Source organism: Pleurodeles waltl, chromosome 4_2 (assembly GCF_031143425.1).
Source record: "Pleurodeles waltl isolate 20211129_DDA chromosome 4_2, aPleWal1.hap1.20221129, whole genome shotgun sequence".
NCBI classification, from domain to species: Eukaryota; Metazoa; Chordata; class Amphibia; order Caudata; family Salamandridae; genus Pleurodeles; species Pleurodeles waltl.
The window spans coordinates 668,971,192-668,986,211 of NC_090443.1; the positions used below are offsets into that span (position 1 = coordinate 668,971,192).

At 40.4% G+C, this 15,020-nt stretch overlaps 1 protein-coding gene across 3 annotated transcripts in view; it reads left to right on the top strand.

Moving 5' to 3' along the window:
- Positions 1-15,020, top strand: part of USP33 (ubiquitin specific peptidase 33) — a 399,453-nt gene that overhangs the window by 166,161 nt on the left and 218,272 nt on the right. For 2 of the 3 annotated variants that reach the window (XM_069232248.1, XM_069232250.1), the window contains 3 exons: positions 4,502-4,925; positions 11,553-11,693; positions 12,088-12,200. In XM_069232248.1, the coding sequence (XP_069088349.1) occupies positions 4,502-4,925; positions 11,553-11,693; positions 12,088-12,200 (678 nt within the window). The remainder of the gene's footprint in view (positions 1-4,501; positions 4,926-11,552; positions 11,694-12,087; positions 12,201-15,020) is intronic. The other variant, XM_069232249.1, reaches the window with a different exon arrangement.

Genomic DNA, 15,020 nt, shown 5'->3' on the forward strand with positions numbered 1-15,020 from the left:
CTGAATAATATAACTTCATCAATATGACTGATGCAGTGAGTGCCTGGGGTGAAGGTGCCTTCAGAGTCTCTGAGCAAATTTTGGTGGATGATTAAGCAGAGCATGAAGGTTTTCACCCAGGTGACCCACAAAAGAAGCCAGATATTCAGTTAAACTTTGAAGAGGAAGATGTTGAAGCTGTTTGTTTCATTTCAGGAGTTCTTGATTCAGAAGAAAGGCCAATCCGTTCTCTTAGCTACCTTTCCGACTGAGAATTTTCGCCAGTCAGAGGATGCCTAGGAAAAGAGGAAAAGTGAGTGGAAGTGGGTGGCACCACAAACTTTCAGATGGAATTTCAGAAGGGCTTGTCTCAGCAGAGAGGATCCAAGAAGCTTGGTAGGAAGAGTAGAACGGAACAACTAATTGAACAGTGGAAGTAACAACACTAAATAGGAGAGTGCGCTGGAAACAAGAATGTTTATAATGTGTCTTCAGCTGGTCTGTTCCGCCCTTACATATGGTAATGTGCCTTTTAAGGGAAAGGATGGCCTCAGGAAGAAGTAACAACCATCTTGGTTTGGGAAACAAGGGAAAACAGAATTGAGGGGCTACCATCTTGGATAGAGAAGCATTATAAGAATCCATGATGGCACCTGTCACCCCTGGAGCCTGTAGAAACACAGCCAGGAAGCCATGGCGCATTGGGTACCCAACAGCAGCCCCTCCACCAAGCTCACTAGCCCACAATGCCACCGCAAGGTAACTGCTGCCACTGAGTCCACACCCCACAGAGCCCGCGTTCGAGAAATAAATCTCAGCGTGCTTCCTAAAGAAAGAGGAGCCTCCAACAGAAGATGTCTAATGAGGGTGAAGAAATCCAATGTGTGCGTTCAGAACCACCTGTGGTCTAATGACCCATTCATACATTGTTCATTAGCCCCAGGCATGGAGTACAAATGTTTATATGCGTCTGTGAAAACTCCTGCATTCGCAGCAACACCTGTCGGGGTCTTCAGCAGTCTTGAGATGCTAGTCCGATTCGGTTTTCAAATATGTATTGACATCTTCAGATTCTTGCGACTTATGCCAAAAGAAGAGTGATCCAAATCCATTTTGCAAGATTGTTAACCATTTGAGAGCCCACTCATACAAGAAGCACTTGATTGTTATATTATTGGGAAAAAAGGTTATATGCATGTTCTTGAAAGAGACAGTAGCAAAATGCACTGCATGTATTCCCCGATCAAAAGAATATTCAGGTTGAGAGCCAGGTTAAGGTGTCAGAGAGGTTTAAGAACTGGGCTTCCATTTCTTGTGCCTTTACTACAAGAAGGCACACTTTGGTGAGAAATTGCCAGCTCTGTCTGCTCTGGGTGCTACCATCTAACTACGAGAAAGCTCAGAGGAGTTTTACAATCTGCATTGCTTCTATGTTAGGTTTGCCGTGTCTGGGCATTCGTCTGCTCAAATCAACTCCAGCAGAGTTTTGGGTAGGATACAATAGATGTGAGAAGCGTGGCTAGTGCCAACTTTCAGTACAGCATGCCACTGGTATGAAGGTAATGGATGAGGCCAATGGGCAAGTGGAGCCTCAGGTCATCTCCTAGATATCTGATGGTGGTGCCTTGGATAATAGAGGTGAAATGGTATACACTGTTTAGAGACTGTAGTTCAGATGGAGGATTCTGATATGTTGAAGTGCTCATGGGTGACAGTATAAGAAATATCAGCATGGGTACTTTACAGAAAGAAAGGGTGCCCAGTGGTAGAATAACCCAGAGTTATGGGGGAAGTCCATAAGCAAGGGGAATGGTGAAAAGGTAGAAAACTGCAGGCTGGTGATAAATCAATTACACTGTGTCAATGTGGAAAAGCAGAACTGAAGGTGATAAGAAACAGGAATCACTGAAAAGACATTATAGCAAGGTTTGTACTAATGCAGATGTGAATTGTCTCTTGTGTGTTAGCTCGTCTTTTATCAAGGAAAAGGGGGACATGCTAGCTTGCTGTGAAGGTTTTGGGTCTGGGTGTGCATAGTAATAATGCCTGACATAATCATTCCACACTCATGCACTTTCTGCATGACAGCTGTGTCCTTTGTCTCTGGGCGCCATAGCTCACAAGGATGTTTTTAGAACCCAAGCCATCAGTACAGTGGAAAACCTATCTTCCATGCAGATCCTTGTCCTGCCGCTTCTGCCTTCAAGAGCCAATTTTCCAGCACCATAATGGATTATGAAGGCTACAGATTGAATGCTACAGCTCAGGCTAGGAGACTGGTTTATGGTTTTTGGGGCATTGGTCGCAACTCTGTACCTCACAGCAGGCATGAAAGCATACTGCTGTTACGTAGCCTGCATCAGTGCCTTGGTTGATGATAAATAAAAAGGTCCTGCCTAGACCCTTCTAAAGACATGGTATATTTAGGAGTGTGCACCCTAACCTAATATAATTCCACAGTTAACCAGCATGAGAAGAATGAAAAGCAAATGAGCCTAGCAAGTACCATCATAAAAGATCATATTCCATGTTTTGCTAGGTTTCATTTCTAGGAGCAAAGTTGTCATAAATATTGCTGATTTTGCATTCAAGACTCTAGATGAGAAGAATACAGGGACCATTGAGCTCTCAAGTGAGGCCACATAGATAGTCATTGACATGAACAAGCGAGGATAACATATTGCCCTCGCCTGGTGGCTGAATCCTTGAAACATAGAGATTGGGATTACTTTCTGGGAGCCAGACTCTCACTTTGTTGATACTATGATGTATCCCTTTGGAATTGGAACATACACCTGCAAAATCCTCAACTCGTGGTCAAGGAGCCAAGCCAAGAAAACAAATAGAAATTAATATCTTGGAACTGAGGTCTGTTTGACTAGCACTGAAGATCTTTCTGCACTAAATATGACATTCCAAGTTAAAGATCTGTATAGTCAAAATGACTGCATTTATATATTTTTATAGAAATGGGCATACACTCCTGTATTCTGTCCAGCAAGGCATGTAGAGTTTGACACTTGGTGGAATAGCACAGTATTTCCATCAAAGAACTAGGGAACATCTAGTTTGTCTACCCAACTACCTAGAATTTACTCATTCAGGACTAAAGAACTGTCTGCAAATGGGAGCTGGATGACCCGCAGCTTTAGCAAGTCATCAGTGTGGGATAAGCTTCTGGCCTGTTTTTTTGTCCCTCTTTCTTGGTCTACAAATTGATATCCATTATGAACTAATTTACAAGTTATTGTGATAGCCTTGGCCAGTGCAAATTGATTTCGGTTCACAACTCTCGAGGAAATTTACCTAGACAAGCTCTGCACTTTCATAGTAACTTGGCTCTATTGACAAAGCAGGAATGAACAACATTTTAGTGATTTGGTTATTCAAAGCTATATCATGCACATTGTAACATTGTGTTTTTTTTAGCAACGGTTTCAGCAACTTTTTCCTAGCCTGTTTAAGGCAAGTACAAATGCACAATAAATGAATTCACCATATGATGGTGGCAGAGCCTGCAGCAACATAAAGTGTAGTTAAACGTTATTTTAATGTGACTGTTAATAATTGGTTCTTAAAAAGGCGTGTTAAGGTGCGTGAGGAATATCACTATTCCTAGTGATAGTGATAGTATGTAGCACCCTTCTTTCCACTAAATAATTCCATGTTGAAGACATGTGAAAGTGCCTTTAGTGCTCTGTTGGAAGCTACCTTAAAGATATGTGCAGACTCTCCGGAAGCCACCCTCCTTGTGCAAATTCAGTGTTGATAATACTCCTCTCTAGTGGGCAGACCACAGAAAGGAGGCATTCACTTGAAAGGTCAATGGTTACCACAGAAAGGCTTTCTGGGCCTGCTGGTGCACCTTTGGAATGCACCAGAGTGACCAAGAAGTGCCATCAATTTCAGAAGTTGGCAGGGCAAATTGAATGCAAGGTGTAGCTGGACATGTGAAGTTGATTGAGGATGATGAAAGAGGACCTTTACAGCTGAGGACTGAGCTCACTTGAGCTTAGGAGCCAGTTTTGCAACAAAAGCAATATGACCGAAGAAATGAACTCCACAGACAAAACTGCCAAATAGGTAAGAAAGCAGGAGATTTGAGGGTCTGCTTCAGCCCAAATATTGGAGAATTCAGTTTTGGTCTAAGGCTCTTATGGTGACATCAGTCAACCCCTTTTTCATCCATTTACACCCACACCCTTTAATACTTCTAACAGGACTTGAGTTCTATTACTAAGCCACCAATGCTTCATGGGGTCACGTGGCACTCCCTCTGACTTGACAAAACAGTGTTACTGGGAATATGAAAGCATTAAATATAAATCTGTCTGAAAAGCCATACCTGCATGGCAAATGATAAGACATCACCTTGTGATATCTTTACTCTGTTGTTGTACGATAACGGATCCTTAAAAGTGTAATGAATGTTTATCCACAACCTGGCACAGTAAGACTTGTTTTATTGTTTGTTTGTTTCTCCACATGGAGTTATATGTTTTCTCTACACTTGAATTTACAGGATGCACAAGAATTTTTACGTTGTTTAATGGATCTCCTTCATGAGGAGCTGAAGGTACAAATTCATGAGGTGGATAATGATACAACTAGCAGACATTTAGAAGACAGCATGGAAGAGGATCAGAGCCAATCAGATAATGAGTTCCAGTCATGTGAATCCTGTTCCAGTAGCGATAAAACCGAGAATGAGATTATTCCCAGAAATCTAGCAGATGACCATATTGAGTCTTCCATGTTAATCCAGGAAGAGGAACACGACACTGAAGCAGACAAAGTCTCTAAAAAAGAAAAAATAATGGTTCATAAACGTAATCAAGAGAACTTCATTAAAGATGGACTCAAAGATGCAGACATGGGAATGGAAACAACTGAACTGTTGAATAATCTAGGAACTGTAAAATCTCACATGCACAATAGGCTAGCAGGTAATTATGACAATGATGCAGTAAATTTGAAGGTATTGTTTATCAAAATGTGTTTAAAATAAATCTGTTAAGATCTGAACGTTGGTTTGGCAAAGATTCTCTAAATTGGAATTGAAAATGTTACATGAATGACTAAAAGCCTATTTTGTGAGGGGATTGTTTCAGGTGTTTGCTAAAAAAATTCAGATTTACAAATGGCTTACTTAGAAATTAAAGAGCTTGCATATGTAAGATTGTTTAACCTGCTTCATCTAGCCCAGCTTTTATAGTAGTCTGGTTACATTTAAGTGCTGAAAACTACATTTCATCCACTTACAAACGTTTAGGCAAAAGGGCTACGGACAAAAGGGATAACCAAAGGGGCTAATTTTATATGTTTATAAGTAGTCCAACATAGACTGACTGGGACATTGAGTTGGTTTCTGCTCTCACATAATGCTTCTGTTTGCTTGAGAAATCCTCAGAATATCTTGATCTTAGGGTGTGGAGTCCCAAAGATGTACTGTGATGTTGGCTGATGGTGAGTGCAGGTCCGACAAATCTATCTGGCAGGATTATAATAAGCTTTTGGAGGGAGGCATCACATGAAGGAATGAAATGACATCAAGGTGACCTAAATAAATGACAGTGTTTGTAGGACATTGATTAGCCCAAGGAGGTGCTTTTTCAGCCTCTAGGACATAAGTAAGTTTGCCTCCAACCTTTGATGGGGAGGGAGCTCATTCCAGAGGCAGGACCCCTCAACATCCTGAATCAGGCTTCGTTTTCTCTACCTAAGGAGGCCATGAAACTGCTTGTTTGGGTTTGCTAGTTGCCTGGACCTAAATCATTGCACTGTCTTGTAGGATTTATAAGAAAGTGATTTGAGACCTGAGAAAGGGGAATCACGATCACTGGGCCTGTTGGAGGAGTTAAAAATGTGAAAACATAAGGCTTTTGAGGGTAGTTAAGGTAAAACCCAAGATGAAAGTAGGACTTTCTAGAGTTATTTTATTTAGTAGTTACACATTTTTTAAATGTGCAAAAGTCCTACTTCAGCCTGGAAAGCAATATTGACAAGTGTAATATTATCTCTTCACTATAGTTACTCTTTTGTTTTAGGTTAATGGATCTTTTATCATGTACCTCCTCTGTCTCTGTCCTCTGCTAGGTTCTTTCTGTGTGTCAGTTATTTAGATAGATAACTACTTAATGGTTTGTTGGAAATGTGGACGAGGCATTCAGGGTATGGCCATCTAAACAGATGGTGACTGTGTCAGGTTGCATAAGAGGGAACCCAGCTTTTTAAATGTTGATCTACAATGTAGCATCTGCAAAAGTTGGTAGTTGGAAAGAACTCCCAAATTATGACACCATAAGTTTATGTTCTCACCCATTAGAGTTTGGCTTACGTACATTAAATATATTGATTGGGATACACTGACTAACAAAATATTTGGTGTGATAAAATGGATTACTGTATTCTTATCTGAGGTCAGTTGTGCCAAATTGAATTTCTTTTGCCCAGTCCTTTCAAAGGACTAAGAAGGTAAAAGTTAGAAGTGAGTATGACAAAGTGGAGAGTAAGAAATCATGGGGACCTGGGCTGTCAGGGAAAACGAAGATTTTCATTTTTGGCAGAACAAATGTATTTATAATCAGAATGTAGTTTCCAGTTGAAGTATAGAAGGGTAAATAAAGCTACTTTCAGTACTTCTTGGAAAATTCTTCTTGGAAAATTCAGTACTGAGTAACAGAGGCAGGCCTTTCGCAATACCCATGTTGCACTGTATATCATTTTGTCATCACAGATTTACATTTGCCTTTCACACATTTATATTTTGGAAATGGGGAGCTTAAGTGCCTTTTCCAGAATACCATGATTTTCATCATAGTGCCAACGGGGGATGAGGGGGCCCAAATTTATGCCACATCTCCTCCTAAACAAATAAAAACCCCAGGGCAGTTTGCTGGTGGCACTAATTTTGAAGGGGGCAAGTGAAGCAGGGTGGGACTGAAAATCTTTAAACTGAACATCTGATATGGTAGGGTGTGGGGCTACTGGGCTTAGAAGTCTACTGTCTGGCACCACAGCATCAGCACAAGGCTCAGTGGTGCACAGATGTGGGCAACTGCGGAAAAACACCTTCCAGCAGGGGTCCCGGGTGTGGAGAACCTGCTGATAATTCTGATGTTGGGGCCTCAACACATTGTGCTCCACACCTTTAGAGTTTGGCAGGTCATCCGGGCATGGCATGGCATCACCAGGAGAGTGATACGCTCAACGCCATTCTCCAAAAGCCTCCTGAAATGGTGGCTACATCTGTTTGTAAAGCTTGGTTGCAAGATGCCCCTGGCCGGGAGGAGAGAAGTGGGGTCATGAAACGCTCAGTGACCTCTACTGTGCTGACAAAAACATCACTTTTGCCAAGATGCGCAGATTTGGGGGTAGGCCCAGGACAGTTTCTGCAATTTGCCGCACTGATCAGGTGGCATGAACGGTGTAACACTTCCCGGCCACCCTTAAAGAGAATTGTACCCTGCACATATTACTGAACATGAAATTATCCAGATGATTAGTGTTCATCCTACTCAGAGGTGACTGACCACAGGTATCCTTCCCAGCATGAGGTGGGTAGGACGTAGAATGGATTAAAACTTGTGTCCTTGATAAGGAGGTGCTTGCAACGCACACTTTAAATTGGCCCATTTCTACGTTCTCCACAGAGCGTACTTGGCCCCCAGGAGGCTTAGCAGTATATATCTGACTCCCATGGATGAATGTCTGAGATGTAGGGCGGGTGGAGTAGGATTAACCCACTTGTTCTGGGGCTGTGGTAAGTTAAATCAGTATTGGCAGAAGGTGGTATACTGCCTACACCAAACAACTAAACACTGCCTGCTTGGCCTCATCTCGAGTCCCCTGGGTGGGAAGATATGCTATAAATTTGCACAGTTAGGACTCCTGTTAGCCAAAAGCAGGGTCATCATCTGGTGGCTATCTGCACATGGAACCACAACAGTGGCATGATCCAGGGATCTGACTAAATAGTCCTGGGCAGAATTGAGGCATATGAGGGAGCTTCACATGGATGAATAGCTAGAGGATGCTTATCAGGAACGGGACGGCATTTTGAGTTGGGTGGCGTTAGCGCTGGATGCAATGCAGCCGCAGTGAGTGTGGATAGAGAGGCCCAGACCCCTTGGGAGTGATGTGCACTTGTGGGCAAAGATGCATGGCCTGACTTCTGTAACAACTGCAGCACAACTCCCGTCTGGACAAGTTACTGGGAGGGCACAGACATGTACTGCGCCAAACTTGGGGGTGGGAGGTTGGGAGGTCTTGGTTAAGGAAAAGGGAACTCAGATGTCACAATTTGACCAGCATTCCTCGGTGTGGATGTTGGTTACATACAAGAATGTGCACAGAAATAAGGCTACCTTATACTGTATGCCTAAAGCTCTGTCTCAACTGCAGGTTCCATCTTCTTGTCATGGCGTGGGCAACTGTTCCACCTTTTGCTACTTGCAGTGGTTTGTTTCTTTGTAAAATGAAAAATAAAGCATTAAAAAAAAATAAGAAAAAAACATGTATGGTGCTATTACAGAAAAGTACTCTGTGCTCTCCCCCTTAACATTTAATGAAGCTGTTTAGAACGGTGTACAGAGTTTTCAAAAAATTAAAATGTGAAGAAAAGGAGGTTAGGAAAGAAAGGGTAAATAACCGATTTTCATTGTCTCCCAGTTGTTCTTGATCAAGTATCTTCTAGTGGGCCTCTTTTAACATTGTAACTCATTAGTAGAGTGAGGTGGTGAAGAATACAGATACATATATCCTGAAATCTCCATTGTTCCCACTTGCCAAAGCCTTTGGCTTTCTTGAATTCATTCTTGACAGCATGACCGACTCAGCTTCATCTCTCATCCATTTGTGTCCTGCCCAGATCAACCTTGCATTTTTGCAGTCTTCACCACAGTTCGGCAACCACCAACAATACTTATGCTGCTGTATATCTGGTAGGACAAATGTTAGTCTTAAGGCATTACAGTGTGTAACAGTGTTCGCTTATTAGATTTGTCTTTGTGCATTATCTGTGGATAAGAGAGTCAGATTCCTTTCCTTCTAGCCATATGTATTAGTAAGGCAAATACTGTGTTGCTGTAACCCTACAAATCTCAACGATCCACGGAAATTCATTATTCATGCTCCTTTAGAAATACATCTGTTGCTAAATCTTCCTGATATTGTCTCCAGGGGGTTACAAGATGAAATCTCATAGCAGCCAAGAAGTAATTACGTAAGGGTACACATTGTATATTGCATTCCTAATAAAATGATAAAATACATTTCTAGCCATTGAACTAATTTGAATGGAGGGCACGTTCATTGTTTTTCTTGGCCTTGACATTTATTGAAATGGAACCTGCAAGAAGAGTAAATAGTTAACATACTATTGTAGATTATTGCTGCTAGTTGAGATAGTCTCAAAGGCCTCCTGGGCTCGTGTTTTATGTATCCGATGATGGGAATAAGACTGGTCTGGTGGTGGGGAAGCACAGGGTGGTCTGCCTTTGAAATTCCTCTCTTACATTTTCATTCAGTGGAAACTGCTCAAAGTATGTTTATTTTCTCTTTAAACTGGAATTTGTCCACGAAGAGCTCAATGCTTATTTCTCAGTAAATGTTCGAATATTGGATGGCTAATGTCCACCATTATGGCAAAGACTGCTAATGATACTCTTGGATATTTCGTTGCTAATCTGAGCTCCTTCATCATAAATCTGTCTCTAGTTTGTGAGCTTTGGAGCACAATAGGCTTCTAGATCAAAATCCAAAATTTCACTCTGCTGGAATGGAATAGTTTCTGAACAATCCTATATCTGGAATGATGACAAATATTTGTTGGGAGTAAAGGAGGAAGATTGACTTCTCTAGAGTATGAAAAGGTGTTGATGTCTTTACAGTTATGTCTTTTTGTAAACTTTTATTTTAAGAAAGAGTGAAATGTTTGAATCAAGCGGGCAGTGAGGTCACTTCTTCAGTTAAACACTTGGCCACTTCCACCTCTGTGTGTTCTATGAGTTGCTTACCCAGGGTTTCCAAAAACACTGCTGAATGTAATGGGTTGGATGTGGAGCCTGAGTGATTGTCCAGTATTGTGTTCTGGTTTATTTAAGACAAGCACCTTGGAATCCTGTGTTGTCTTGCATTATGTTTGAAGATAGAGATTTATTTACTTGTGATTGAAGTCTGCAATCCCCTGTTATTTTTACTATTTTTATGTAAAGTTTCCAAACCACAGTTAATGTACAAAATTGGAACCCAGTTTAAAAAAGTAATCCTACTCGCCGCCATCCACTTACATTACAAATGACTGGGCACAAATAGTTGTGTGTGACCTTTCTCACACGTCTCCCACCTCGAGACTGGTGGGTCTTTTGAGTGGTAATTTACCACCATCTGTGGTCTACATTACCAGAGTTGCAACTATGGTGTTGGTGTTCAGAGAAGGCAAGCACATGGGTTTGGATTAGTGAGTAAAGCTTTCATTCAGTTTTGAAACTACTTTTAGTTTTTTAGATGCTATTAGCTGAATCAACATTCCTTCTCACTGTGGAGATCAGGTCTGGACTCAGATGTCTCAAAATGAATTTCATATGGCACATAAAGCCTAACATTGATTTTGACTGTTCTCTACACCCAAATGCTGTTGTGTAAAGTCAATGTATACAGTGCATCAAAGATTTCAGAAACTATATGGAGTTATTGTATAAGCATGTATCTAGTGCAATACATCTTAGTCAATTTATAGTTCTGTATAAGGACAGTGGGTAAACAAAATCAACATTGGCAGATCAGGTAAAGTAGGCCCCAGCAAAAAGTGAGGGTTGCTTTGCAACTGCCAGATAAAAACACTATATTTGAAGAAAAGATGTAAAGAGAAAGCTGAACTGCACATCCTGCGTACACAAGTTAGGAGCCGACTTGCTCTTAACTTGTAGAACCTATCACTAAGCTAACACAAACAGTAGGTTAAATGCTGATATCTGTAGCACTGGCCAAACTAGATTGTAGCCAAAAAGGAAGAACAGCAAATAAACAGAGTAAAATATAGTTAGTCACTATAAAGTGAAAGGACAAAGACAGAGACTCACAGAGACAGGTCAGTACAATTGCCAAATACTTTAATTAGAATTAAGGTATACCCAGTGCCTAGGAAATCTTGAAAATGAAATACATACACAGTTAAAACCAATAAAAGGCCCCAGAAAGTTATGAAAGAAGGCATCTTTAGTTTTTAAAGAACAAGTAAGTGTTGGGCAGAGGAGTAGAAATTTACGACAAACAATTTGGGTGATTATGGCTGGCAAAAATTCCATTCTTGTTTTTTCCAGCTGTTTTGGTGGAATTTAATTTAGAATGGATTGTGCTTGCAGCTACTTCAGAGATTTCTTTTGAGACAAAAATATCTGGGTAAACCTCAAACACAGTCAATTCAATGACAGCAGTATCTCACATCTAACTGTAATATTTATTAACATTGTTACGCTGTCTTGACTTTTAAATGTTTGACGGATAGTGCAAGTAGTTCAAACAAACAACAGATTGTGAAGTTGTGTATGCAGTAATAAAAATGTATATTGTAGACTACATCATTGAAGCCCAAGTCAAAGACCGATCTTCACCAAAAAGCCCTTCGTCAAATGAAGGCGTGAGTGCCCGTTTATCGAGTAGTCCTCCAAAATCGGGCTCCATTTGGTCTGGATTGACACCTACACAAAGAAAAGGTATTTTTTTTAATCACCAAAGTTACTCTTTACTTTTGCCCATGCTACACTGCAGTATGTGTTGGTGTGTGCATGCCATAATGTATACTTAACACAATGTAACCACTGTGCTTTTACACCACAGTTTACTAAACCTTTTACACCGGATTTGTTGGTGTATGTGTGTATAATTTTGTAATGCTTATTTCATTACCTTGGTTATAAAAGGTTGTCTACATCCTGTTTGCTTTCATTTGTTTTTTTTTACTTGTATGAATTATTTCAGCCATTTTGTGTCTTCTTGTTGTTTTTCTGCTTAAACGATTTACTTAACGTATACAGTGCCTCTGCAAGAGCTAAGGCTTGCAATATTGCATTCATTTGAAATACTTGAACTTTTGTCCTTGCCTTTTAGGGCTACCAACTGCACCACCGAAAAAGAAGAAACAAAAGAGATATAGGAGTGTCATATCTGACATATTTGATGGCACGATCATAAGCTCGGTGCAGTGCCTAACCTGTGATCGGGTGAGTGTTACCAAAAACTTCACAGAAAGCATCCCATTTTACTTAACTGCCCTTTGATGAACGGTCTACTGGCAATACTTTACATTGCCATCTGAATTGTTGAAGAGCCCTTGGCATGCAGTGGCAAAGAGTTCATTATTTTACGTCAGATAAAGGAAAATTCAAGATTGTACAACTGGGTTTTAACATCAAAAGTCATCAGTAAATCAGTCATATTTTGATATTATGCTTTTGAAATTCCAAAGCCAGTATTATTATTGTAGTGAAGTCTGTTGCTGGTTGGTTATACCTAGAATTCATTGGTTTGTCCTTCAGACTAATAACAGTGAGTTCAGAAGAGGTCGTGCACAATTGCATACTTTTCAAGTGGTGTTCCTGAAATCTGGAGTTAAATTTAATTATACTTTCATTTATTATTACTTTTCAAAATGTCAGATTCCCAAGTGCAAAATTGTTGGAAGTCTGATTTTTTAGGGAGTATGTTGAGAAACAACTCAGAGAAAGCAAAACTGATATAAATATAATCTGCTGACCTACTTCACATAACTGTAGTATTGAACAGGAAGAAAATGGCTAGGAAGGCTGGGTTTGTTCGGTCTTTGTGAGTAACTAAGCACCACATAGTGGCAAGTATGTAACCACAGTGTCTACCATTCATTGCCACATACGTGGTTAGATGAACCCACAGTGTGCCAGATTAATGCACAAACAAAATCATACAGAAAGCAACTGAATATACTTGGAAACAGGACTAATTACTGCTGCAACTAGAGCTCACCGTGGGGGCATGATCAGTTACCAGCAGTTCAAGAACTAGAATAGAATGTAGCACCAAACTACTAATATGCCAACACAACGAGAAACCTGATTGGAGAGGGAGAACCGAAACAATCTCCGACAGATTAAGGCACACAATTTTATTAAGCTGATATTTAGTACAGTAATATCGCCAGCAAAAATACTGATAGTGTGTGATTCAGTGTTTCAGTACTGTTTGTGCCTCAAACTGGATAACTGGCCAAGTCAGAATGAAGTTCTAAGGGAAAACCAGGGTACAGAATGTAGAAGCTTTGGGAGAGATTAGTATAAGAGCAACCTTCAAGGAAAACAGAATAGGAAACAGACGGAATTTTGAGTGCTTCTGAAACACAGTGATGTTTACAGTGGAATGTAAGGAAACAAGTCAGATGCATAAATGAAGGTGTACAGAATAAGCTATATTTGTTGAGGGTTAATCAAAGCATACAACTGAAGTTTTGAAAATGAAGGTGCTAACAACTGAGTTTATGCACAGGGAGCTGAGATTGCTTGGTGAGGAAATTAAGTGTGCATTCTCTAGCATAGATGTTGGATCAAGCCATTGTTGGAGAAGTACTTTCACCACTTTCCGGGAAAACCGTAACCTACATGGACTACTTAATAAACACTGCAGTCATGCTCTGTACCTAGTATCAGGAATAAAGCGCACTCTCACTTACGATTGTGATTAGGAAATGGGGATGCTGTAAAGGCAAAGGGATAATAAACTATCTGAATCAGATCAGACAGTTGCAGGTGATTAGCCACTGGTCTGCTGACCATAGTCCTGGATTTTGATACTGTCATTATTTTGCATCAGTAAACATTTACCACATCTTTGTGAAATACTATTTCAGATGACGTTCCTCCATCTTTTACATATCATTTTTATTCACTAGTCATTGTATTTCCGAGCGTCTCCTTTATACTGTGTGCAATTGAAGTAGTATTACTTTTAGAGCTTGAGTTATTCAGCAGATTAAAATGCTGATTTTATTTTCATTATCCTTATAGTGTAACCAACAAGATGTAACTGATTATGTGAGAGGCAATGAAAGACATTTCTCAAATTGAACATTCACCTGTGACAATAAAAAGAAAGTTCTATGAAATATTCAGATAAAAGATTTTATATTGCCTCTCAGATAATCAGTTATATCTTGTTGTAGGGTACATGAAGCCTAGCCACTGGAAGCTAACCAGTTATCTTAGACGTTAGCGCAGGGCGAGATTTCAATTGCCTGTTGAATGTAATTTTAATCTTATATTGCACAATGCTGCCATTCAAAGCATTGCTAGTTTGCCAATGGGCGATAAGTAGATGTATATGTGTATGACTGGAAACAGTGTTGGTTGGTGTAAGCTGTTTGAAAATGTTGGAATTCAGTGACAACAGGAGTGGTCCTCCAGTCTTGAGGCATCAGCCTTGGTTTAACAAAGTATCCATGAGTGATTGGAAATACATGCTGAGAGGTGCACATTGTGCTGGGTGAGAGGGAAGAATCGCAATGGCCAGGTGTGCAGAAGGTAACAACATTCAGTTCAGCTTTCAGTGATAGTTAAATATTGCTTATATGAGCAGCTGTGTCTCTTGACTGCCATGCAGAAGACAAGGCGATCTTACTTATTTTTAAATTAGCCGGAAAGTAGACACATAGTTTGGAGGGAGAAAGTTTTGTTTTGGAGACAGCATCTGTTTAAGTTCTGTTTTATTTGGAGCTGGGCCTTTGAGGAAAGACTATGTCTAGGCTGAATGATATGCTCTCTCCTTTGCAGAGGTGCAAATGATTGTGAAGCTTTATCTGGCTAGACCAAGCCAGAATAAAGCATGGACTGCTGAAGTGGACGTCATCCTGAGACTAATGGTTTGGAATCCTGTTATCTTGTGTAAAACAGTTGGCTTCCAGTATCTTAATGATTACCTCAGGCATATATGAGGAGGCCAGAATGAAGTGTAAACTAGTGGCTCTGTCATGATCTCCATGCCAAGCTCATATAAAATGGGTCCATGCAACCTTTACC